Raw genomic sequence first — 27,194 nt, 5'->3', positions numbered from 1 at the left:
CAACCCCAACATGTACTCAGGCTGGCTAGCAGCTGTAAATCATTCAGCTGAGTCAACAAAAACGAAATCTCCGAGCAGTCACAGATACTTGGAGACCACCCGAGCAACGAGTACACTCGCTCATCACTACTCGTTTCCTGATAATTGCGCAGTATAAAAAGACTGATCACTCATCAATAGAAACAAGCGTTCCTAGGAAAGTTTATGATAAAAGTGCACTGTAAATGGGCCTTGCATCCTGCCTTATTAACACATGCAACACTAAAGATTAAAACTTTATTTTCCAAAGATGGTAGTATTATTGAGCCTCTTAACGACGTCAATTGAATACAGGATTTAGCTTAAGTATAGCCATTTTAGCAATTTTTGGGACTTGACATGTTCTCTTTAACACATTCATTTTTTCGGGTGGTAATGCTGAAAGGGGAAAAAGATGTGAATAAATAAGTCCAAATACTCTGAGCACAATATGAACAAGTGAGTGGTGACAGAAGCTTATCCATCCGCAAATGTCGAGATGTCATAAATGTTCCCGACTCACATCAAGCTGTCCAGAATCACAATCCTGATGACATTATTTTTATATTGCATCAAACTCACAAAATAATATCAGCAAACATTTAGTTTCCATCAGAATCTTTATACACAAAAAGCGTAACCACCATGTCAAAGGATAGAACCATAACTCCTCTGCTACTGTACCAGCAGAAATAATCCCACTCCCATGTTTTATGGTAAATCCCCACCATGTGCATGAGGATAAGATTAACAGCTAACAAAAGGTGCAGGAGGAAAAGGGTGGGAAGAGGAAGCAAGTGTGCGCGGTCTTCCAGGAAGCGGTGAGAACATTGCACTGGCTGCCAAGTGCTCTGCCCTTAGTGAGGGTCACGTCATAAGTTCTCATTGACTAAGCAAAATCAAACAAGCGGCACAGGACGACACACACAGGGGTATGGAAAAATCTGAAGTAGAACATACTGTATCTTTTTTATGTATTCTGCACTTAAGTTGAGCCCAAATCTGCAAGTTTTGGTAATTAACCCTAGAGAAAAAAAACCCCAAAACAACATGTTGTGATACATTTTCCATTACAATTACTGCCAATCAAACAGAAAACAATCAGTCCCCTTATAGTTAATGGGGTCTGTCCTGCACATTTTGAGTTTGTCATGGGACGGATCTTTGTCGCGGGGGTTCACTTTCTCCTTTCCTGTATTGAAACTCCAAATGCCAGTGTGAACCTAGCCTTAGAAAGTATTGTAGACAAAAACATTCAAAATCATTTAATAACATTGGACACTACCAATTCAAGGTGGGAAATTAGAAACAAATAAAGGCATAAACAATATTGGGTGCACAGGTTGCAGTTGCACCTTGGCCTTGGAGCAGAGGTCAGGCCCAAAAGGTTCCTTTGGCCCAAATTAGAAGATCAATACTATTAGACAGCCATGATAAGGGCCCTGTTGAAGATTTTTCTTTGATGCCCACAAGCTTCAAGTAGTTACGCCACTGAAAAGAAAAATACTTATGGAGAGATACATACCACCACAGACTAAACATAAGACTTCTGGATGCAGTGTGATTTATACCTCATACGATGGGGAAAACAGTATTTGATACACTGTCGATTTTGCAAGTTTTCACACCTACAAAGAACGGTGAGGTCTGTAATTTTTATCGTAAGTACACATCAAGTGTAAGAGATAGAATCTAAAAATAAAAACCCAAAAAATCACATTGTATGATTTTTAAATAATTATATTGCCATTTCATGCCTGCATGAAATAAGTGTTTGATCACCTACCAACCAGCAAGAATTCTGGCTCTCACAGACCTGTTAGTTTTTCTTTAAGAAGCCCTCCTAGTCTGCGCCTGTATTAATTGCACTTGTTTGAACTTGTTACCTGTATAAAAGACACCTGTCCACACAATCAATCACAATTCATCCTCTCCACCATGACCAAGGCCAAACAGTAGCTTAAGAACACCAGGGACAAAATGGTAGATCTGCACGAGGCTGGGATGGGGTACAGGACAACATGCAAGCAGATGGTGAGAAGGAAACAACTGGTGACACAATTATTATAAAATGGAAGAAAGACAAGATGACTCTCAATCTTCCGTGGTCTGAGGCTCCATGCAAGATTTCTTCTGGTCAGGTAAGGATGATTATGAGAAAGGTCAGGAATCAGCCCAGAACTACACGGGTGGAAGGGCGGAACTGATCAATGACCTGAAGAGAGCTGGGACCACATTCACAAACATTACCGTTAGTAAGGCACTACGCTGTCATGGATTAAAATCCTGCAGTACAAGCAAGGTCACCCCTACTCACGCCAACACATGTCTAGGCCTGTTTGAAGTTCATGGGAAAAGGTCAGGTGGTCAGATGAGACCAAAATAGAACTCACCGTGTTTACAGGTAGAAGAAGGATGAGTACAACCCCATGAACACCCATGGGCTATATGTAGGGCGGGGACAATTGAATTGATTCGGTGGATCATTATGGTCCATGTGTACGCTTGGACTTATTCTACACTTATCAGCATGGCCTTTGGCATGCTTTTATATTTTCATTGTTTCAGATGTCTCGGGCCCCTGGGGGATCTTTTTGGCTCGGTTTGTAGATTTCCAATGCACCCCAATGCACTTTATTGGGCCTAGCTGCCCTCCACCTGCTCTATTTTTCTATTAATATAGATTTCTACCTATGGGTTGGTTGGTGCGGTAGTGTAAATGGATTTCTATTGCTTTTGGTGGATTGGTTATCAATGTTTATTTATATATGTATTTATCTTGTTATACAACTAATAAATGTTTTATAATGGCATATTTATTGTCCGGCTATATGCATGTCTTTTTCTAATTTATTTATATTTGCACCATGAATCACTTTGTATGTCCTTGCATGCTTCTATTCATGTGTCTTGCATTTCTTTCCTATCTCGTGTTGTTCTCCTGGTTTTCCCTGTGTTGCTGCTTGTCTGTGTTTGTTTGTGTGGCTTGGGTTTTGTTTGTCTTCCTAGTGTGTATTTTGGCACTTTCCTTAGACTCCCGGGAGCTGCGCAGGCACTATGCGTACACCGCGTTCATGCATTTTGTGCCTATATGTGGGCTACTTGCATTCCACTCTGCGCATGCACTCTGCAGTTCACGTTGCGCGTGCGCATTGATTCTATGTGCTCATGAGCTCACTTCCAGTTTTCATGCGCCGCCCTCACCATGCTGCAGCATCCTTCACCGGTGCATTATGCACTAATCATCTTCAAAAGTATTTATAGTTATTTGGGTGGCTCTAACAACCACTTCCCCTGACGAAGCCGTACAGGTTACGGCGATACGCGTTGGGTCCTTTGAGGGGCGCCCCATTCTGTATTCCATCTTACTTTGTCCCCCTCTCGGTTGGACGCTCCACTTTACCCTGGCTTATTTCATTTTCAACTTTGTGAGTGTTTTCCTTATTTTCTGGCCATACGACTATGGTGGCATATTTTCATCCTTCTTTGGCTGGTTTTTACAGCTCTGCCAACATATATGCTATTGATATATTCCTTATCTACATGCATTTGCAGCAGTTCTGGCCAGATTTTGGTATCTCTGGTCATTAGGTTACACTCAGGTTGTTATTTCTTATCGGTGCAGGCTACATCCTGCTCTCAGTTTGTTCAGGGTTATTTTTGGGGTGCCCACCACATTATTATTATATTTCTATATGGTCTTGGGTGCATTGGATATACTGTATATGTTTTTGTACTACAATGATGTATTTTATATTTATTTGATTGATCTCTTGGCATCCTGTATATATTATATGGTGGGGGGTTCATGAGTGGGGTTCCCGTATGATTTTACTTATGTTTTATGCTTTCTGTTATGGTGTACCAAATAAAGCTTGTTATTTTCTCTATATTTGTATGGTGTAGTGTGCAGGCATTACGTTAGTGCTTTTCTCTCTTTTCGATACAACCACAAGAACACCGTCCCAACTGTGTAGCATGGTGGTGGAAACATCATACCTTGGGGGTACTTTTCTGAAAAGGCATCAGGAGAACTGCACGGTATTGAAGGGAGGATGGATGGTTTCACATATTGCGAGATTTTGACCAACAACCTCCTTCCCTCAGTAAGAGCATTGAAGATGGATCATGACTGGGTCTCCCAGCACGACAATAAATCGAAACACACAGCGGGGAGTGGGGCCATAAGAATCATTTCAAGGTCCTGGAGTGGTCTAAGCAGTCTCCAGATCTGATCCCTATAGAAAATCTTTGGAGGGGGCTGAACCTCAATGTTGCACAGAGACAGCCCCGAAACCTGAAAGATCTGGAGAAGATCTGTATTAAAGGGAATCTGTCACCCCAAAAACCGTATATGAGCTAAGGCCACCGGCATCAGGGGCTTATCTACAGCATTCTGTAATGCTGTAGATTAGCCCCCGATGTAACATGAAAGGTAAGAAAAACAGGTTATATTATACTCACCCAGGGGCGGTCCAGGTTCATTTCGGGTCCAATGGGTGTCGCGGTCCAGGTGCGGCGCCTCCTATCTTCATATGATGTTGAGGGCAGAGCAAAGTACTGCAGTGCACAGGTGCCGGGCCTCTCTGACCTTTCCTGGCACCTGCGCACTGCAGTACTTTGCTCTGCCCTCAACAGGGGAGATAAAGTACGCCTGCGCCGGAGCCGCGGCAGGAAGACAAGAAGAGGACGGGATCGTATGAAGATGGGAGGCGCTACACCTGGACCGCGACACCCATCGGACCCGAAACGAACCTGGACCGCCGCTTGGTGAGTATAATATAACCTGTTTTTCTTACCTTTCAGGTTACATCGGGGGGCTTATCTACAGCATTACAGAATGCTGTAGATAAGCCCCTGATGCCGGTGCCCTTAGCTCATATACGATTTTTGGGGTGTTAGATTCCCTTTAAGGCTACTTTCACACATCAGGTTTTTGGTTTCAGGCTAAATCTGGCAAATTTGCAAAAAAACGGATCTGGCGTAAAATGTGAAAAACTGATGCACCGGATCAGTTTTTTAGCTGGATCAGGCTCTCTTCACTGCGCATGGATTTTTGACAAGAGAGGAGAGAGAGAGAGAGAGAGACAGAAAGAGAGAGAGAGAGAGAATCAAAAACAAAGCTTCTGGGCATGCTCAATGTGTAAAAAACGGATTCAGTAGCCGGAACCGTTCATTCACACATCCGTTCCATGCGTTTATTGCCGGAAACGTCCCTTCAGGCTTTTTCGCCGCACAGAAAAAACGTTGCAGTCAACGTTTTTTTGTGTCCGGCAAAAAAGCCTGAAGGGACGGATCCGGCACAAAACGGATGAAACGCATGTCCTTCAGGTACAATCCGGCGCTAATGCAACTCTATGGGGTAAAAACGGATCCGGTGTAAAAAAAAAAAAAAGGATCCGTTTTTTTTCAAAAACTGCCGGATTGTGCCTGAAACTAAAAACCTGATGTGTGAAAGCAGCCTAAGGAGTCGGCCAAAATCCCTGCTGCAGTGTGTACAAACTTGGTCAAGAACTACAGGATATGTCTGACCTCTAACTACAAAGGTTTCTGTATCAAATATAAAGTTTTGTTTTACTATTATATCAAATACTTATTTCATACAATAAAATTAATAATGTGAAAATGATACAATGTGATTTTCTGGATTTTTTTTAGATTGTGTTTCTCACAGTTGAAATGTAACTACGATAAAAATTACAGACCTCTCCATTCTTTGAAGGTGGGGAAAATGGCAAAACTAGCACTGTATCAAATACTTATTTTCCCCACTGTATATATGGAAAGATGGTGAATAGAAAGTCTAGAACAACCATAAAAATATCTGAAAGATGTGTCATATTGGGATTATCGAAGCACTAGACTGAGCCCACCCATACATATTAGATAGATGTTGGCTGAATGATGGTTTGGCCATATAGATCAGTGTTTCCCAAACTCCAGTCCTCATGGATCCCACAGGTCATGTTTTCAGGATTTCCATAGTGTTGCACAGGTGAGAGAATTCCTGAGGGCTTGATGAAACTTCCACCACCTGTGCAATACTAAGGAAATCCTGAGAACATGACCTGTGGGGTCCGTGAGGACTGGAGTATGAGAAACACTGATATAGATGAAGGAGAAAGACCAGCAGCACTTTACTAATAAATATAGTGCGCTCGAGCAAGGGACTTGTGGTTCAGACTAATCAAAGTAGAAACCTCAACAACACAAACAAGGAAATGGGACTGTAGGTCTTGCTGCAGTGATATAAATTTTGATCTGGCAAGTAGTCAAAACAGATATGGTCCACGGTTTAGAAACGTTCAATTTCCTTTTTTTATGGCGCTGAGGTTTCTACTTTGGTTTGGCCATTTATTCGGCTGACAGCTATTTCTCCAGATTCCTCCTTACACAAAAATGCTCCTGCTCTGCCAAACGCTCCTGTATTCTCTATGAGAGTGCCGCGGACAGACATCTCTGGTGGCAGCATATCTATTGAGAAGAAAAGGATAGTCAGTCCGAAATCAGACATGTCAGATCCTTATCTCCCCGGAGAATCATCTGCTGAGGGTCCCTATACACATTAGGCTGTCGGCTGAACCTGTCAATATCAGCGGGTTCAGCCGACACAAGTTTAATGTGTATGAGTGCCTTAATGGTGGCTAACCCAGCTAAATAGTAGTACGATTGGGAACCTCATAGGTCCAGCACAGCATAAGACGCAAACCATCTTTGACACTAAACCTCAAGGAAAAAAAAAAAGAGTCGGTGACAGTATCTAACAATCTAACAAGGTATAAAGAAATCCAATCTGGCATAATAAAACCGCAGTGTCTGCATGTGCATTATGCTGGATCTATAAAGCCTACCCATATGGGTGCTGCCACCTCCTCATTATGTTAGCTCCCCCATTTACTAGCTTGACTACAACTTAAACATCAAATTCAATATGGAAAAGCAACTAAATTTTGACTATGTGCATGCACACACATATCGCAAAGTGACTGATGATTTCTTGTCATGTGCAGCTAAAATCCTTCTAAGTATTTGATCAATATTACTCATTCTTGTCTTTGGCGCTCACAGATCTGAACTGGTCAATAAGTGAACAATAAATTCTTATTATCTATACAAAAAAAATACTGAGTAGGTCCTTTGTGCCAGTTACTGCTGGTAAGGCTTAAAATGCCATAGGCAGTAAAAATAAAAGTAAGATTAATTACTCTAGCAGGAAATAACAAGATTTCACCAACACGTTCCTCAATGCCCAAATGCCTCGCCCAATCTTTGTTCAGGCAAAAGCAGAAAAGTCTTAAAATGTATTAATTAATGAAAGGAATGTATGGAGATACCTACCCAATACTTCTAAAACACTTCAATAGAACCTTATAATAAAAAAGATAAATGGTCTATGGAAAATCACATCTTTTCCCCCTGCTCCACAGTCTATGGTTTATCGATATCTGAGCTCACATCTTTTCATGAAGCCATATAAATTGTACCTGTAGTATTCAGCTTCTCTCACATTGGTTTATTTTTAATGCCTTGTTTTTCATTTGGCAAAATTGTTCCAGTATGGAACAATAAAAAATACTGGAGAAATATATTAAGATGAAAAAAATGGATGCTTACCAGTTATTTTTCTCAAAACCAGAATATAGTTATGATCTTGCTGCCCTCATCCTTCACAACAATGATGAAAAACTGCTTTTGGTGCAGATACTAGACCAATATGCTCAGAAACCGTTCTGATGCTTTATCACTTGCCATTTAATCTTTTTGAGTGGGTAGTTCCTCTTCATCAGCATTCTGCCAGTACTAAAGGTGTAAGAACGCCCCTTCCTTCATTACTTAGCATGCAGGGAGTCTGCCATGGTCAGTAACTTGCCTATCCAAAACTGAAAGTTAACTTCTCTGTTATGTCAACTGTCAGACAGGACCAGAGCGACAGAAACCCACCCCTACCACACCCCTACCACCAGTAATCAGTCATGGGGTCTTTGCTGCTAAAGACATATTACTCTAGAGGAGCTGTGGACAGCAATTTAGAGCAAAAGGTACAGTACACTTAGTCATCGGAACCTTTGGAGAGATTTTTGGGGGGCTAAAAACTTAATTAAAGTTTTTGACAATAAAGTGCTTTTTCATTTTGTTAGTCATTGCAGTAGCCAACAGAGGAGTCCAAGTTTAATGAAAAGACAGTGACCATTTAATAAACAAGAAAATGCAAAATAAATGTGCAAGACAAGATCTCATTTAGGCTCTAGTGTTCATATGCCCAGTTGTCATCCATTTGTAACAGACAAACAGTAAAAAAAAAAAAACTGCATCCAGTACAAATGGAGCAAAAACTGATGCACAATGGCAAACAAAGTTTGTTTTTATACCTTTAAAAAAAATGAACCTACATAAAACATAATAATAGAAGACACTTTGGATTTTGATTTTAACAGATCTGCTTTTACTAGAGGTCTGTGAACACAACCTGTTATATGGGCATACGCAATGCTAAAAAACTGAACTGTTAAAGGGAATCTGTCACCCCAAAAATCGTATATGAGCTAAGGCCACCGGCATCAGGGGCTTATCTACAGCATTCTGTAATGCTGTAGATAAGCCCCAGATGTAACCTGAAAGGTAAGAAAAACAGGTTATATTATATTCACCCAGGGGCGGTCCCGGTCTGGACCGATGGGCGTCGCGGTCCGGTCCAGCGCCTCCCATCTTCATATGATGACGTCCTCTTCTTGTCTTCAGGCTGTGGCTCCGGCGCAGGCGTACTTTGTCTGTCCTGTTGAGGGCAGAGCAAAGTACTGCAGTGCGCAGGCGCTGGGCCTCTCTGACCTTTCCCGGCGCCTGCGCACTGCTGTACTTTGCTCTGCCCTTAACAGGATAGACAAAGTACGCCTGCGCCGGAGCTGCGGCAGGAAGACAAGAAGAGGACAACATTGTATGAAGATGGGAGGCGCCGGACCGCGACGCCCATCAGACCGGACCGCATCGGGACCGCCCCTGGGTGAATATAATACAACCTGTTTTTCTACCTTTCAGGATACATCGGGGGCTTATCTACAGCATTACAGAATGCTGTAGATAAGCCCCTGATGCCAGTGGCCTTATCTCATATACGATTTTTGGGGTGACAGATTCACTTTAATAGACGACATAATGGATGACATCCATTATTATCATTTTCTCATCAACTTCAATATTTAAAAATAAAAAATATCAGATCCAGTCACTATTCAAAAAAACTAAAATTGGATCTGGAAAGAAGGCAAGATATTTTATGACATTTCCGTTCCCAAGGAACGATCATCATAAGAACGGGTTATGTAGAAACAGTGGCACAATTGCTTCTAGCCGTAAACTACCTGCTTTACAAGATGACCATGGTGGCTGAACTTTACAGTTGTCTGTTTATGAGATAGCTCCAGTGACTTTATCAAAATATTAGTTTCCCATAAAAGATCACATGTGTTTCCTTTCAAAATGTTTGTGGACACAAAATGTAAACTTGCTTTGTTCAACCTGTATATATTTATGTTACGATGGAAGGAAATTGTCAGATGTCAGCAGTGCAGGAGAGGCTGCTTACCAGCAGATAGCCATCACTTTGGTAGAACATGAGGGTGCAGTGTGCAGATTTTCTTCAACCAGCACAGATTCGCACAATTAAATATCTTGACCAGTCAAGGTCACACTATTTCACCTGAGTGCTTTTAAGTGGTGCGGTGATTACAAGAGAAATGAGCCCTGACCATGGACAGTGTCCCCAAAACACATCCTGGCTCAATAAATCCTGCAATTACTACCAGTACCCACTGGTACTATGCTATGTGTGTGCTATGTTGTGCATAAATATGTGATTCTTCAGAATTTCTTTTAGTCTTTGCCTGATGAAAAGGCCTGAGTAGTCTCAAAAGCTTGCAATTTGTTACCATCTTTTCAGTTAGCCATTAAAAGGTATCAACCACTGAGGACTCTCAATTCTAAATATTTTTCTATCTACTGGATAACACGGTACAAAGATATGCGCAGGTGCCGGTCCTCTCTGACCTTTCCCGGCACCTGCGCACTGCAGTACTTTGCTCTGCCCTCAACAGGGCAGACAATGTACCCCTGCGCCGAAGCCGCGGCAGGAAGACAAGAAGAGGACAGAATGCTGTAGATAAGCCCCTGATGCTGGTGGCCTTAGCTCATATACGATTTTTGAGGTGACAGATTCCCTTTAACGTATAGATATGGGAGGATGGAGGGATATGAAAAAAAAACAACTTACACTCACCCTTTTTTCTTCCCTATTTATTTTCCTTCAACACAGCCTCTATTCCTTCCATTATACATAATGGCAAATGACAATGTGAATAAAGCTATGGAGCTTGTTTAATTAATAATAGCAGGAATGAGCCGCCTTGAGGAAGACCATCGTATTTTCTTTCAGCATATGCAAAATGTGACAATTCCATTCAATCCAGTGTTTACATAATAACTCTTGCCTCAAATCTGGGGAAAAAGGAACATTTTCTGTAGTGGTGAAGATAAGCACTGCTGGATGGAAATGTGATTTATTTCACTTATCTAAAGGCTGTTGACATTGACCCTGAACATAGCAACAAAGCAATCATATTCTTATCATGAGTAATTATAAAGCTACAAGCCTGCACGGATTCCTAAAAAAATACAAAAATGATGAGACTACATCACATTCTGTAGCTTTGATATACTAGCATAGCAATGTAACACATGCTATATTAATATATGCATATCTACACTTGTTAAAAGAATGGCAATTATCGGATTAAAGACCATGCAGAAGTCATTCTCTAACTGTTCTGTATGGCCAGAACTATCCTCTGAACGCAGGGTCACAATCTACCATATCAAAGTTGATGAAGAGGGGACATAAATGTTTACTTCTTCTCTCTGACCAAAAACTGCTGCGTTTCACATACTGTGCTGTGTCTTCTGGCTCAGATGGTAATTTTGCAGAATAGCATAAAGAAGAATCCTGGCAGAAACGGCTCTTTGGTAAAGATTATAAACACTAGCACTAAAGGGCCATATCTCTAGAACCGTATGGCGGATTTAAAATAAACAAATAAATGGAGCTGCAGGAATAGAACAGGAGCAAAAACAGGCCACTTTAGTTAGACCTAGTGAGAGGTCATCCGTAAGGAACTCCACTCTCTTATTGCTATGTTCCTGCAAATCATTTTTAGAGAAATTATCGAATGGCTTTAGCGACTCTGAATGGTGCAGTGCCAGGCGACTGGAGCAAAGCCACATTTTTCAAAAAGGGATTTCGGGCTCTCTCAGGTAATTATTGACCAATAGGATTAACATTGTGATAAAATGTTTGAGGGGCTTACAAGGGACTATATACTGGAGTATGAATATATACCGGAGCATGTGGTAGATAGTAAAACCAGTTGGCTGTCACTCATATCGTTGAAGGATAGAAGCTATCAAACCTACCCGATTTATTTTTAGGAAAAAGCCGGAATAGAGGGACAGCAGTGGGTACAGTGTTTTGGGACTTTGTAGACGCACTTGACAGTCTCACATGCAGACCAAAATTGGCTCAAAGACCATATCCAGAGCGTTGTGGTGAATGACTGCTAATCTGAATGGTCCCCAGTTATAAACTGTGTACCCCTTGTATCAGTGCTGAGTCCGCTATAATTTGATTTATTCATTTTGGATATAGGACACAGGATTACTGGTATTGTTTCTAACTTTTCACATAATACCAAGTTATGTATTGTAGTGCAGTCTATAAAAGATGTTCAGAAATTACAAACTGACTTGTTTTTGCATCCACTTGGAAGAGAAGGTTCAATATGTATGAATGTAAAGTTATGCACTTGGGTGCAATCTGCAGGCATCAGACAGGCGACACATTTTTCATAAACCAACTATGTTAAGTCAAAATAAATCAGTAAAGCCACATGAATGAAACTTGTAGCAGTACATGTTGTACACCCTCACTGCACATTCTACATACATTTTTTTATGTAGAATCCAGGAGGAACAGCCAATATGACAGTAACATATTGTGCATCACAAAGTCCATAAGAAAGTTCCTAAACATCCCAAAATAGAGCCCGATCTCTGCCACATTGTCCCCGAGTAACGACTTATCACTGCTTTGCAAAGCTGCAAGTAGAAGAATGATACATTTAATCAAACGCGACGTGTGAACACAAAGCTGTATTTGTTGGGTAAAATATCAAGCTGTCAAACAAACCAACCCACCCGCCATAAAACAAAATCACAGAGAAAACCCGCAGCAATGAGCACAATGGCACATTTACATCAACGTATTTATGATTAATGCTTCAGATATGTTCCTATAAATAGTCATTCAGCAGAAAAATCATGGCAGACAGAATGCTGAATGTTTTGCTCTAGACAAAGAAAATCAAATAAGGCTTTCCGTCAATGATGTCTGGGCTGCGATGGGTACGTGCCAGAGCTTCATCTCAGCCTGAAATAATGAATGAGAAATATGGAGTTGGGCATCTATCACAGCACGGCCAAAGCGGTTATCTCACCGAAGCACAGCTGAATGATGTACTTGTGCGGGGATAAGAAGAGTACACAGCAAGAACTAGAAGACATTATCGATCGAAAACATATTTCCATGGCCGCTGCTATATACAGTAGACTAAGGCTGGACATTAGTCTTACAGCGGCTGAACATTTCTAACAAGTAGATAAAGTCACTGGACACTGAAATATTCGAGATTTTCTTATATGCTAAGCATAGGAGGAAACGTGAAATCAGTGGGTTCATTCATACGTATACATGGATCAGTTCTTCCAAAGGACACTTTACTGATAATTTCTATAGCGCCAACATATTCCGCAGCGCTTTACATTTCAGAGGAGACTTGTACCGACAATAAAGATATAAGAGTAATACAACTAAACAGATTCCAAGAAGAGTGAGGGTCCTGCTCACAAGCTACAATCTATGAGGAAAAAGGGGAGACACGAAAGGTAAAATGTGCTTGTACTGTACGCTCCAGCCATCAATGTAATAAATTGGATATTCACATAGTGGTGGATGAAGTGGTCATCGGCCAGTATGTGTACAAGTACACACAGAGGGCTATAGTGCATGCAGGGTGTGTAATAGATGATACAAGCCAGATTTGGAAGAAAATTTTGTATGGGCAAAACTGGAATAGTTACATAAGGCCAGTTTAAAGAAGTGCGTTTCTAGGGCATGCTTAAAACTAAAGGGATTGGGAATTAATCAAATTGGCCAGTGTAGTGCTCGAGAGAAATGTGCAGATCGCAAAAAGTCTTGGAGACGGGAGCGGTAGGTTCAGATTATTCAGTTCTTAGGTCATTAATAGAACGGAGGGCAGGGGTAGGGTGATCTACAGAAAGAGGGAGGCAATGTAGGGTGGTGCAGAACTGCAGAGAGCTTTGTGGGTGAGAATTTTAAGCTTATATTGAACTCTGTAGTGGATGGGTAACCAGTGCAATGACTGGCACAGAGTAGAGACATTGGTGTAGCAGTTGGAGAGGAATATCATCCTGGATGCTGCATTCAGGACACATTGGAGAGTTTAGTAAGAGGAAGACCGATTTGTAGAGTTGCAATAGTCCAGAAGAGAATGAATAAGAGTAACAGTAAGAGTTGTTGCAAGAATCAAAGTCAAGAAAAGATCGAATTCTAGAGATGTTTTTGAGGCGTAGGTGACATAAGTGAGTGATCAAATGTTGAGAATCTATTTTTTTTTTAATGAAAACTATACATATAAATTCTGCAAAATAATTTGCTTCATCTCACATTAGCCAGTAATTCTGACAAATATGCTAATGTTTTCTGTATGTCCCAGGAGATCAGCCAGTTACTCCCTCCTCTTGTTCACTGTCACGTGTCTTGCTATAAGATGAAGAACTGCAGCAGGAGCCTCCCCTCTCTTTGCTTTGCAGCAGGGTACAAAGATTATTAACTTCACCCCAATACTACACTCTGCCCCTCGCCATTAGCCAGGTGAAAATGAAAAAGATCAGCAGGAAATTATGCTTTGTGTTAACAATTTCTATGAGTCTGTTTATTTCACGAACAGGCAGAAAATCTTTCAGATTGACAAACAGTGCAGGCAAGTTTCTCTCCTGTTTACTTTTAATATTTATATCTAGGTTTAGAGTTCTTTCAAAGAGGTTGTCAACTTTGATCAATATATTTTGTTAGGAGGTCCCCTGAAACTAGGCAGATTTCTGGGAATCACAGTGGTTGGACGACCACTAGTCAGCTGCCATCTGCGGGGTGATTGGGTGAACAAGTGATCCGTTCCCCTGCAGCACCCCTGTAGGGAAAATCATGAATTATATAGGCCATCTAGGTATCACACCAAAGAGCTTCAAGGAAGTGGGACATATCTTTATAACGGAACTTCTCTCCACTCCTGTTAATTGTCGGAGCACCTGAACTAGAGAATCCCCCTCTAACAACCATAAGAAGTGGTGTCTGAACCAGATAATCCCTTTATTAAGTGCCAGACAGTTCCCAACTGGTAATTTGTATCCTTTCCTGCCAAGTAGTAGATTTTCCTCCTATTTTCTTTTGCACCCGTTTAGTTTATAAGCTGAGCTGATGTGACTATTAATGGGGGATTTATGAGTGCAATAAGTTCTGGGAATCTCTGTGTGAAGTTTATGCCCAACTAGACACCTGACGATACACAACGAGAAAGATATATCACTAGGTTCAGATCCTCCATGTGCCTTGACACACACATTGAAATTCACACATTTTGACTGGACCATTTGAAAATAGGTCAAATATACAGAAAAGGGCTGGAAAAATGTGGGTCCAGATCTTACTTACCTGTTTCAGAAAGATAAAAACGTTACATGTGTATAGTGGCTCTACAGTGGATCATCTGTGACTGGTGATAAACATCCAAATACACATTTTTTCTTTATTCACAACCATGTACCATCCTTTAAGTTATATGATTTTGACTAAATACTGTTAGACTTGGTATAATGGTGCACTATAGTGTTTGCAGATGCCAACAGTAAACGAGCCACATGTGGTTGTCAACTAAGCGATCCCTGCTTAAAAGGAATCTGTCACCAAGTTTTTGTCATCTGAGAACAGCATGATGTGGAGACAGAGACCCTGATTCCAGTGATGCCTCACTTACTGGGCTGCTTCATGTAGCTTTGATAAAATCACTTATCAGCAGGAGATTATTATTAGAGGACTAGTAAACCTGCTGCCAGGTAATCAAGCATATTCATGAGCTCAGAATAACCCCGCCCCCATCAATGATTGGCAGTGTACTGTGTTCACCATACATGGGCACAAAGCTGCCAATCAGTGGTGTGGGCGGGTTATACCAAGCTCAGCATTCAGAGAACTGCTAGATCTGCAGCAGAGAAAACTGCGATTTTATCAAAACAAAACAGCTAGCAGCCCAGTAAGTGATACATTGCTGTAATCAGGGTCTCTGGCCGTACACTATTTTACTCTCAGATACCAAAAAGCTGATGACAGATTCCCTTTAAAAAGGAGCGGTCATCAGATCAAAAGTGGACAGTTTTTGCTCTTATTATTTTCCGGTGCTCCGCTGAGTATTTTCTGCAGGTTTTTCTTTGTCTTTTTATAATTTGCCGTATGGTTCCAGAAAAAAGGGCCTTTTTATTTAGTGATAATTTCTTATGGTTTGAACTAAGGGGGCATTTCTCACAGGGTAATAATGCACAGCAGCCCGAAAACATGCCCCAGATAATCTTGTGAGCTACGACACCTTGGTAAAGACCATAAAAATTAGCACTAAATATAAAGACCCATATCTGTGGAAACCTATGGCAAATTAAAAAAAACTCTGCATCCTTGGGGGAGCAGCAGGAATAAAACAAGAGCATAAACTGTCCTCTTCTGACCTGTTGACAGGTCCTCTCTCTGTAGTATGGAGAGCACAGTCCGCCGTCCTATTACTATACGATGATCGTAAACTACCATTATTACTACCACTACAATAATGACAGCCTTAACCTGATGATTTACAGTGGAACAATGCTTGCTTGTACACAATGAATACATTTCCATGAGGCTGCACAAATACATTATTTTATCCTCACTCATCGCTCACAACATGCCTTAGAGGCTGAGCAACAGAATTGCCAATATAGGGTCGCTGAACGTGTTGACACAACCGATGACATTGACATAACTTTGCTACAAACGCAACATCTGTGGAAAATGACTAGAAGCAATTAAAAGAAGAAAAAAATAACAAAAGAAAGAAAAAAATGATTATATAAAATCTGTCATGTGTCAACTACAAATCAATCTACTACCTACATGCCAAAAGACCGCAAAGGGCAATAGACAAACCTATGACCAACGGCTCAAAGGAGTTTGAGGACCGCGATGATAAATATTTGTCCAAATTGTCAAACATGGTTGTAAAGATAAATCGACTTCCTACAAATTTTTGATGGATTGGAAACCAATCAGAACACAGATTTAGAATAGACGTAATTATTACTACTATTAAATGTTTGCTACTAATAGCTGTTAGTTCTATGGTCTCCTACGTCCTATATGCTGGTCAGCACGGAGTTCTCTATATTAATTATAGTATAAAAGAGGTCATAAAACCTACCTGTTGTTCCCTCCTGTCAGGTGTCTTCGCTGCGGATGGCAAGAACTGATCCCGGGTCAGCTTCTGCACAAAATCAATGCGTCTGAGCTCTTCTCGTCCATGCAGTTTGCACATAACTCCGGCCTTGAGGGTTGGAGAAAGAGCAAATAAATACTTAAATCCACAGTCAAAAGACATGGCAATGATGACAGGTTCACTTAGGACTCATAATATATTCCGCAAAAGTTTAGAAGACTATGAAGGATGGAGCACGAGCTCGATGCTATAGTGTGCCAGAACAATGCTGTATGAAATTATCCCAAAGCACAATCCACTATGTGTGTGACTGATTTGCTGACTTTTTGTTTGTTCCTCTCCACCTATTTCCTGTTACATAGGAGAATTGTAACAAGAGGTTAGGAAACCCATGGGAAAGCTGGTCAGGAACAAATGTGACATTGGATGAAGAGAAGAAGCTCGTCAGTCCTAAAAATAACATTGTAGCATTTCCTTGGCCCTGGTCACAAAATAAGTTTTCACATCAAGTGACTGGTGGGATCTGCTACATGATTCATTCAGAATATTTATATATATATATATATATATATATATATATATATATATATATATATATATATATATATATATATATATATATATATATATAAAAGTTTACAGTAAGCGCAAAATTTGGAAGACATTTAGCATGGCAGCAGGAACAATAATCAATAAAATATAATAAACCTAAAAAAACAGCAGGAACGACGCAGATTGCAGAGACTAGAGCTACATGATAATACATAGCCGAGTTCGCATATCGGCTTCAGGAAAATGGCCGCCACGATCTCCATCTGCGCACGCGCGGCATCCCGCGGCCATTTTCCTGAAGCCCCGGGCAGCAGAGCGCTCCATCTGCGCACGCGCGGCCTCAGGAAGATGGCCGCCGCCAGCGATAAAGCGGTGAATAGCGTAGATCGCGCTCTTTTTCTTCAGCTGCGCAGTGCATTCCGCTGTTGGGCATGCGCAAACCACTACGCCACCAACGGAAAGATAAGCAAGATCTGGGGGAGAAGAAGCGATTTCACCACGCCCATTTGACCAGACCACCTTGATTGACAGGCGAAAACGGCGACTTTGGTAAGGTATTTCGGCAGCATAGGTGGGGAATCAGGGTACACAAAATACACTATTGTCCAGCACAGCTCAGGCCCTATTTAATGGTATTTTTATCTCATACTGAAAAAACGGGGTGACAGGTTCCCTTTAACCCCTTCATGACCCAGCCTATTTTGGCCTTAATGACCTTGCCGTTTTTTGCAATTCTGACCAGTGTCCCTTTATGAGGTAATAACTCAGGAACGCTTCAACGGATCCTAGCGATTCTGAGATTGTTTTTTCGTGACATATTGGGCTTCATGTTAGTGGTAAATTTAGGTCAATAATTTCTGAGTTTATTTGTGAAAAAAACGGAAATTTGGCAAAAATTTTGAAAATTTTGCAATTTTCACATTTTGAATTTTTATTCTGTTAAACCAGAGAGTTATGTGACACAAAATAGTTAATAAATAACATTTCCCACATGTCTACTTTACATCAGCAATATTTTGGAAACAAATTTTTTTTTTGCTAGGAAGTTATAAGGGTTAAAATTTGACCAGTGATTTCTCATTTATACAACAAAATTTACAAAACCATTTTTTTTAGGGACCACCTCACATTTGAAGTCAGTTTGAGGGTTCTATATGGCTGAAAATACCCAAAAGTGACACCATTCTAAAAACTGCACCCCTCAAGGTGCTCAAAACCACATTCAAGAAGTTTATTAACCTTTCAGGTGTTTCACAGCAGCAGAAGCAACATGGAAGTAAAAAATGAACATTTAACTTTTTAGTCACAAAAATGATCTTTTAGCGAAAATTTTTTTATTTTCCCAAGGGTAAAAGGAGAAACTGGACCACGATCGTTGTTGTCCAATTTGTCCTGAGTACGCTGATACCTCATATGTGGGGGTAAACCACTGTTTGGGCGCACGGCAGGGCTCGGAAGGGAAGGAGCGCCATTTGACTTTTTCAATGAAAAATTGGCTCCAATCTTTAGCGGACACCATGTCGCGTTTGGAGAGCCCCCGTGTGCCTAAACATTGGAGCTCCCCCACAAGTGACCCCATTTTGGAAACTAGACCCCCCAAGGAACTTATCTAGATGCATAGTGAGCACTTTAAACTCTCAGGTGCTTCACAAATTGATCCGTAAAAATGAAAAAGTACTTTTTTTTCACACAAAATTTCTTTTAGCCTCAATTTTTTCATTTTCACATGGGCAACAGGATAAAATGGATCCTAAAATTTGTTGGGCAATTTCTCCTGAGTACGCCGATACCTCATATGTGGGGGTAAACCACTGTTTGGGTGCACGGCAAGACTCGGAAGGGGAGGCGTGCCATTTGACTTTTTGAATGGAAAATTAGCTCCAATCGTTAGCGGACACCATGTCGCGTTTGGAGAGCCCCTGTGTGCCTAAACATTGGAGCTCCCCTACAAGTGATGCCATTTTGGAAACTAGACCCCCCAAGGAACTTATCTAGATGCATAGTGAGCACTTATAACCCCCAGGTGCTTCACAGAAGTTTATAACGCAGAGCCGTCAAAATAAAAAATAATTTTTCTTTCCTCAAAAATGATTTTTAGCCCAGAATTTTTTATTTTCCCAAGGGTAATAGGAGAAATTGGACCCCAAATGTTGTTGTCCAGTTTGTCCTGAGTACGATAATACCCCATATGTGGGGGTAAACCACTGTTTGGGCGCACCGCAGGGCTCGGAAGGGAAGGCACGCCATTTGGCTTTTTGAATGGAAAATTAGCTCCAATCATTAGCGGACACCATGTCGCGTTTGGAGAGCCCCTGTGTGCCTAAACATTGGAGCTCCCGCACAAGTGACCCCATTTTAGAAACTAGACCTCCCATGGAACTAATCTAGATGTGTGGTGAGCACTTTGAACCCCCAAGTGCTTCACAGAAGTTTATAACGCAGAGCCATGAAAATAAAAAATAATTTTTCTTTTCTCAAAAATGATTTTTTAGCCCACAATTTTTTATTTTCCCAAGGGTAACAGGAGAAATTGGACCCCAAAAGTTGTTGTCCAGTTTCTCCTGAGTACGCTGATACCCCATATGTGGGGGTAAACCACTGTTTTGGCACACGTCGGGGTTTGGAAGGGAAGTAGTGACGTTTTGAAATGCAGACTTTGATGGAATGCTCTGCGGGCGTCAGGTTGCGTTTGCAGAGCCCCTGATGTGCCTAAACAGTAGGAACTCCCCACAAGTGACTCCATTTTGGAAACTAGACCCCCAAGGGAACTTATCTAGATGTGTGGTGAGCACTTTGAACCCCCAAGTGCTTCACAGAAGTTTATAACGCAGAGCCGTGAAAATAATAAATGTGTTTCCTTTCCTCAAAAATATTTTTTTAGCCCAGAATTTTTTATTTTTGCAAGGGTAACAGGAGAAATTTGACCCCAAAAGTTGTTGTCCAGTTTCTCCTGAGTATGCTGATACCCCATATGTGGGGGTAAACCACTGTTTGGGCACATGCCGGGGCTCGGAAGGGAAGTAGTGACGTTTTGGAATGCAGACTTTGATGGAATGGTCTGCGGGCATCATGCTACGTTTGCAGAGCCCCTGATATGCCTAAACAGTAGAAACCCCCCACAAGTGACCCCATTTTGGAAACTAGACCCCCCAAGGAACTTATCTAGATGTGTGGTGAGCACGTTCAACCCCCAAGAGCTTCACAGAAGTTTACAACGCAGAGCCGTGAAAATAAATCATTTTTCTTTCCTCAAAAAAGATGTTTTAGCAAGCAATTTTTTATTTTCACAAGAGTAACAGGAGAAATTGGACCCCAATATTTGTTGCCCAGTTTGTTGTGAGTACGCTGATACCCCATATGTGGGAGTAAACCACTGTTTGGGCACACGTCAGGGCTCGGAAGGGAAGTAGTGACATTTGAAATGCAGACTTTGATGGAATGGTCTGCGGGCATCACGTTGCATTTGCAGAGCCCCTGATGTGCCTAAACAGTAGAAACACCCCACAAGTGACCCCATTTTGGAAACTAGACCCCCGAAGGAACTTATCTAGATGTGTGGTGAGCACTTTCAACCCCCAAGTGCTTCACAGAAGTTAATAACGCAAAGCCGTGAAAATAAAAAATAATTGTTCTTTCCTCAAAAATTATGTTTTAGCAAGTAATTTTTTATTTTTGCAAGGGTAACAGGAGAAATTGGACCCCAACAGTTGTTGCCCAGTTTGTCCTGAGTACGCTGGTACCCCAAATGTGGGGGTACACCACTGTTTGGGCGCACGTCGGGGCTTGGAAGGGAGGGAACACCATTTGACTTTTTGAACGCAAGATTGGCTGGAATCAATGGTGGCGCCATGTTGCGTTTGGAGACCCCTGATGTGCCTAAACAGTGGAAACCCCTCAATTCTAACTTCAACACTAACCCCAACACACCCCTAATCCTAATCCCAACTGTAGCCATAACCCTAATCACAACCCTAACCCCAACACACCCCTAACCACAACCCTAACCCCAACACACCCGTAACCCTAATTCCAACCCTAACCCTAATCCTAACCCTAATCCCAACCCTAACCCTAATCCCAACCCTAACCACAACTGTAACCCCAACACACCCTTAACATTAGCCGTAACCCTAACCACAAGCCTAATCTTAACCCTATTTCCAACCCTAGCCCTAATTCCAACCCTAACCCTAAGGCTATGTGCCCACGTTGCGGACTCGTGTGAGATTTTTCCGCACGATTTTTGAAAAATCTGCAGGTAAAAGGCACTGCGTTTTACCTGCGGATTTACAGCAGATTTCCAGTGTTTTTTTGTGCGGATTTCACCTGCGGATTCCTATTGAGGAACAGGTGTAAAACGCTGCGGAATCCTCACAAAGAATTGACATGCTGCGGAAAATACAACGCAGCGTTTCTGCACGGAATTTTCCGCACCATGGGCACAGCGGATTTGGTTTTCCATAGGTGTACATGGTACTGTAAACCTGATGGAAAACTGCTACGAATTCGCAGAGGCCAATCCGCTGCGGATCCGCGGCCAATCCGCTGCGGATCCGCGGCCAATCCGCTGCGGATCCGCGGCCAAATCCGCACTGTGTGCACATGCCATAACCCTATCCCTAACCCTACCCCTAACCCTAACCCTACCCCTAGTTCTAACCCTAGTTCTAACCCTAACCCTAGTGGAAAAAGAAAAAAAAAAATATTTTCTTTATTTTATTATTGTCCCTACCTATAGGGGTGATAAAGGGGGGGGTTTATTAATAATTTTTTGTTATTTTGATCGCTGTGATAGAACCTACCACAGCGATCAAAATGTACTTGTAACTCATCTGCCGGCTGGCAGATTCGGCGGGCGCACTGCGCATGCGCCCGCCATTTTGGAAGATGGCGACGCCCAGGGAGAAGACGGACCGACTTCGGGAGGCTCGGTAAGTATGAGGGGGTGGTGGTGGGGTGGATCGGAGCACAGGGGGGGGGATCGGAGGACGGGGGAGCGGACAGGAGCACGGGGGAGCGGACAGGGGGACGGAGGGGGGTACCGGACAGAACGGAGGACTGGGGAGGAGATCGGGGGCGGTGGGGGGGGGGGGGGGCAGAACATGATTTCCAGCCATGGCAGATGCTATTGCAGCATCGGCCATGGCTGGATTGCAATATTTCACCATTTTCATAGGTGAAATATTGCAAATTGCTCTGATTGGCTGTTGAAAGTGCAACAGCCAATCAGAGAGATCGTAGCCACGTGGGGGCAAAGCCACCCCCCCTGGGCTGAAGTACAACTCCCCCTCTCCTTGCAGATCGGGTGAAATAGGAGTTAACCCTTTCACCCGATCTGCAGGGACGCGATCATTCCATGACGCCACATAGGCGTCATGGGTCGGATTGGCACCGACTTTCATGACGCCTACGTGGCGTCAAAGGTCGGGAAGGGGTTAATAACTGTCAGAGGCTGGAGGTTAAGTATCATGTTTTCAGCAGGTTATAAACAGCCAAATATGATCTGCTTAGTACTAAAGACATTTGTCATGAAGGGCGTGAATAATTCTAAGGCTGCTATAGTCAAAGTGGAATTGTGTGTTAGGATATGTGCACACGTTGTGGATTTCCTGCAGATCCGCACTGTTTTTTGCGGTGCAGAAACGCTGAAGATCCGCAATTGATTTACAGTACAACGTAAATCAATGAGAGAAAAAAAAACGCTGTGCAGATGGTGCGGAAACGCTGCGGATTAAAAGAAGTAGCATGTCACTTCTTTTTTGCGGATCTGCAGCGTTTTTGTACCCATTCCATTATAGAAATCCGCAGGGGTGAAAACCGCAGTAAATCCGCAAAAAAATCCGCAGCAAAAACGCACAAAATCAGCACAAAAAAACGCGACAAATCCGCACCTGTGTTTTCTGCCAAGAGATGCAGAATCCGCACCAAAAATTCCTAAGCCTAATCCGCAACGTGTGCACATAGCCTTAAATTTGCAGCAACTACTTGTTATATTAGTTGTGCGGAAATGTTTAAATTTTTCTTGTTTCATTGGTTCATTACAAACAGAAAGTTTGCAAATTTTGCAATGGGGGAGTGGTGTGTGAATAATATCCATTGAAACTGTGTGCCTAAAGTACATATTACATAAAATATGTTTTTTATTTGCCAAGGTTACAGCGCCTGGAAAAGACCATAAACAAAAACCACCAAACCAAAAGGCCCATATCTCTGGAAACATATACCAGATTAAAAAAAACAAAACCTGTGTACTCAGTCGAGTCACCGGAAGTAAAATAGAAGCAAAATCTGGCCACTTTTTACACGGTCACATGTTCTCATTCAATGGATCATGCCATCAAGACAAACCTTCTTTCATATATATTATTATATAACATAAATGTTTACAATCTGCTCAGAATCCGCCCAGTAGCCAAGCACGAAAACAAACAGCTCTTGCTGTACAAGGCGGTGTGTGTTACATGGGTAGTCATTGCTCCCCTTGTCACAACAGCAGCTCACTGTTAGTTTCTAAAACTAGTGGCAATCAGGTATTGTTCAGACCAACTTCAATCTGAAAACAGGTTATCTTTGCAAGAAAATCCTTTAAGAGCTTGTTGCAAACTTTAAATGACACTTTTTATGGATATTTTTGAGAAATAGCTTTCTTCTTGCCACTCTTCCATAAAGGCCAGATTTGTGCAGTGTACGACTGATTGTTGTCCTATGGACAGACTGTCCCACCTCAGCTGTAGATCTCTGCAGTTCATCCAGAGTGATCATGGGCCTCTTGGCTGCATCTCTGATCAGTCTTCTCCTTGTTTGAGATGAATGTTTAGAGGGACGGCCGGGTCTTGGTAGATTTGCAGTGGTATGATACTCCTTCCTTTTCAATATGATTACTTGCACAGTGCTCCTTGGGATGTTTAAAGTTTTGAAAATCATTTTGTATCCAAATCCGGCTTTAAACTTCTCCACCATCAGTATCACGGACCTGCCTGTTGTGTTCATTGGTCTTCATGATGCTCTCTGTGCTTCAAACAGAACCCTGAAACTATCACAGAGCAGGTGCATTTATACGGAGACTTAATTACACACAGGTGGGTTATATTTATTATCATTAGGCATTTAGGACAACATTGGATCATTCAGAGATCCACAATGAACTTCTGGAGTGGGTTTGCTGCACTGAAAGTAAAGGGGCCGAACAATATTGCACGCCCCACCTTTCAGTTTTTGAATTTCCACAAAAATTTAAAATAAACAATAAATTTAGTTCAACTTCACAATTGTGTTCCACTTGTTGATGATTCTTCACTAGTGTTGAGCGATACCGTCCGATACTTGAAAGTATCGGTATCGGTAAGTATCGGCCGATACCGGCAAAGTATCGGATCTAATCCGATACCGATACCCGATACTAATACAAGTCAATGGGACACCAAGTATCGGACGGTATCCTGTATGGTTCCCAGGGTCTGAAGGAGAGGAAACTCTCCTTCAGGCCCTGGGATCCATATCAATGTGTAAAAGAAAGAATTAAAATAAAAAATAGGGATATACTCACCTCTCCGATGCAGCCTGGACTTTACCGCCGTAACCGGGAGCCGTTGTACCTAAGAATGCGCGCTTGAAGGGCCTTAGATGATGTCACGGCGCTCTGATTGGTCCGTAGCGGTCGCGTGACCGCTACGCGACCAATCACAAAGCAGTGACGTCACCTAAGGTCTTTCAAGCGCTTGAAAGACCTTAGGTGACGTCACTGCTTTGTGATTGGTCGCGTAGCGGTCACGCGACCGCTACGGACCAATCAGAGCGCCGTGACGTCATCTAAGGCCCTTCAAGCGCGCATTTTTAGGTACAACGGCTCCCGGTTACGGCGGTAAAGTCCAGGCTGCGTCGGAGAGGTGAGTATATCCCTATTTTTTATTTTAATTCTTTCTCTTACACATTGATATTAATCCCGATACCACAAAAGTATCGGATCTCGGTATCGGAATTCCGATACCCGCAAGTATCGGCCGATACCCGATACTTGCGGTATCGGAATGCTCAACACTATTCTTCACCAAAAATTTACAATTGGTATTTTTATGTTGAAGCATGATATGTGGGAAAAGGTTGAAAAGTTCCAGGGAGCCGAATACTTTCGCAAGGCACTGTATATATATATATTACACATACACACACACCTACAGACATACAAGCTTCTTACACCTCTCAACTGGAATTTTGGATCACTCTTCTTTTGCAAACTGCTCCAGGTCTCTCATATTTGAAGGGTGCCTTCTCCCAATAGCAATTTCTCTCCACAAGTGTTCAATTGTATTTAGATCCAGACTCATTGCTGGCCATGACAGAACTCTCCAGCGCTTTGTTTCCATTTCTGGGTACTTCTTGAAATATTTTTGGGGGTCATTCTCTTGCTGGAATATCATGACCTACGACGCAAACCTCACCTTTCTGACACTGGGCACTACATTGTGACCCAAAATCCTTTGGTAATCTTCGGATTTCATGATTCCTTGCACATACTTCAGGTATCCAATGCCAGAGGCAACAAAACAACCCCAAAACATCTTTGAACCTCCACCATATTTGACTGTAGGTACTGTATTCTTTTGTTTGTAGACATCATTCTGCTTTCGGTAAACAGTAGGATGATGCACTTTACCAAAAAGCTCTATCTTGGCCTCATGTATCCACAAGATATTTCCTTAAAAAGATTTTGGGTTACTCATGTACATTTTGGAAAACTGCAGTCTAGCTTTTTATGTCTGTATCAGCAGTGGGGTCCTCTTGGGTCTCCTGCCATAGCGTTTCATTTCATTTAAATGTCGACAGATAGTTCTCGCTGACACTGATGCACCCTGAGCCTGCAGGACAGCTTTCTTTGGTACTTCATTGGGGCTGCTTATCAACCATCCAGACTATCCTTGGTTGCAACCTTTCATCAATTTTTCTCTGCCATCTTCGTGGCAAGGTTACACTCTTTTTCAGGAGAGAATTGTTTGACACAAGTTTCTAGTTTCTGTGTACAGGAAATAATCAATTTAAAATAAAGAAAAAAATAAACTGGTCAAATTTGTGTCAATTAACTGGGCCCATGACTAAAGAATTTTACAATCAAGTTTCAAGAATGCAGATATCAATTTGGAATAAAAATGTTGTAGAATCATAAAAATATCAAACAAGTCTGATGCCATTGTTAACAATGGCAAAAATACTAATCACAAAAACATACTGAGAACTGTATGTGTTTTATTTTTCCATTAATGGAGCTGTGTGGCGACTTATTTTTTTTAACATGGAGAGGTATAAGGGGCAATTCAAATTTTTATGATTATTTTGTGTTTTTTTGCTCTTTAAAAAGCAGCCATATTCGAATCATTTTGGGGGCTGAGCTAAATACTGCAATAACCACATATTACAGTATATAGTGAATTATGAAGCCCAGCCATAGGCTGGTCTTTATGGGAGCAGAAAGCTTTTGGTTACGGGTAGCAAAGGTGTGGGAGGGGAATGTGTGCCCAAATTAGTGCGCCACTAGGACTTCGCCACTTAAATGAAAGAATAAAAATTTTACACAGTTATTCTTGTGATTCAGGAGTAAAAACACACAATATGAGCAAGTGTTGGCTATAAGGGTCTGTAATTTGATTTTAGAGCTCCCGATTCACTATACCTTTTATTCAGTTGTATGCTCTGTACAGTGCAAAAAGTCCTACAGATACAAGAAAGTACCCTCAGCACACACTGCATGTCCCGGAAATTGTATTCAGCTTCTCATCCACTTTTCTGTGGCATCATGAATACTTGTACCAACATCAGAGCAAACAAACAAAATGCTCCTGCCGGTCTGTACAGAGACATGGCATGGCTAAGTCATGAGATCGCAGTGCAATCTTCACCGTCTTTCTGGTTACCGCAGACACATTGTAATAGAGACAAAATGTACCGTCACATTAAGCGACGCTGCAGCGATATAGACAACGAGCCGATCGCTGC

General features: G+C 41.9%; 1 protein-coding gene across 1 annotated transcript in view; it reads right to left on the bottom strand.

Annotated features, from left to right (window-relative positions):
- The window catches only part of RAPGEF5 (Rap guanine nucleotide exchange factor 5), a 366,882-nt gene that overhangs the window by 101,733 nt on the left and 237,955 nt on the right, over nt 1-27,194 (bottom strand). The window contains exon 9 of the mRNA XM_077268709.1: nt 16,641-16,763. Within this exon, the coding sequence (XP_077124824.1) occupies nt 16,641-16,763 (123 nt within the window). The remainder of the gene's footprint in view (nt 1-16,640; nt 16,764-27,194) is intronic.

The sequence above is a fragment of the Ranitomeya variabilis genome, chromosome 6, assembly GCF_051348905.1.
Source record: "Ranitomeya variabilis isolate aRanVar5 chromosome 6, aRanVar5.hap1, whole genome shotgun sequence".
NCBI classification, from domain to species: domain Eukaryota; kingdom Metazoa; phylum Chordata; class Amphibia; order Anura; family Dendrobatidae; genus Ranitomeya; species Ranitomeya variabilis.
The sequence above is the reverse complement of the archived record's forward strand: the minus strand, read 5'-3'. Positions and strand labels throughout refer to the sequence as shown.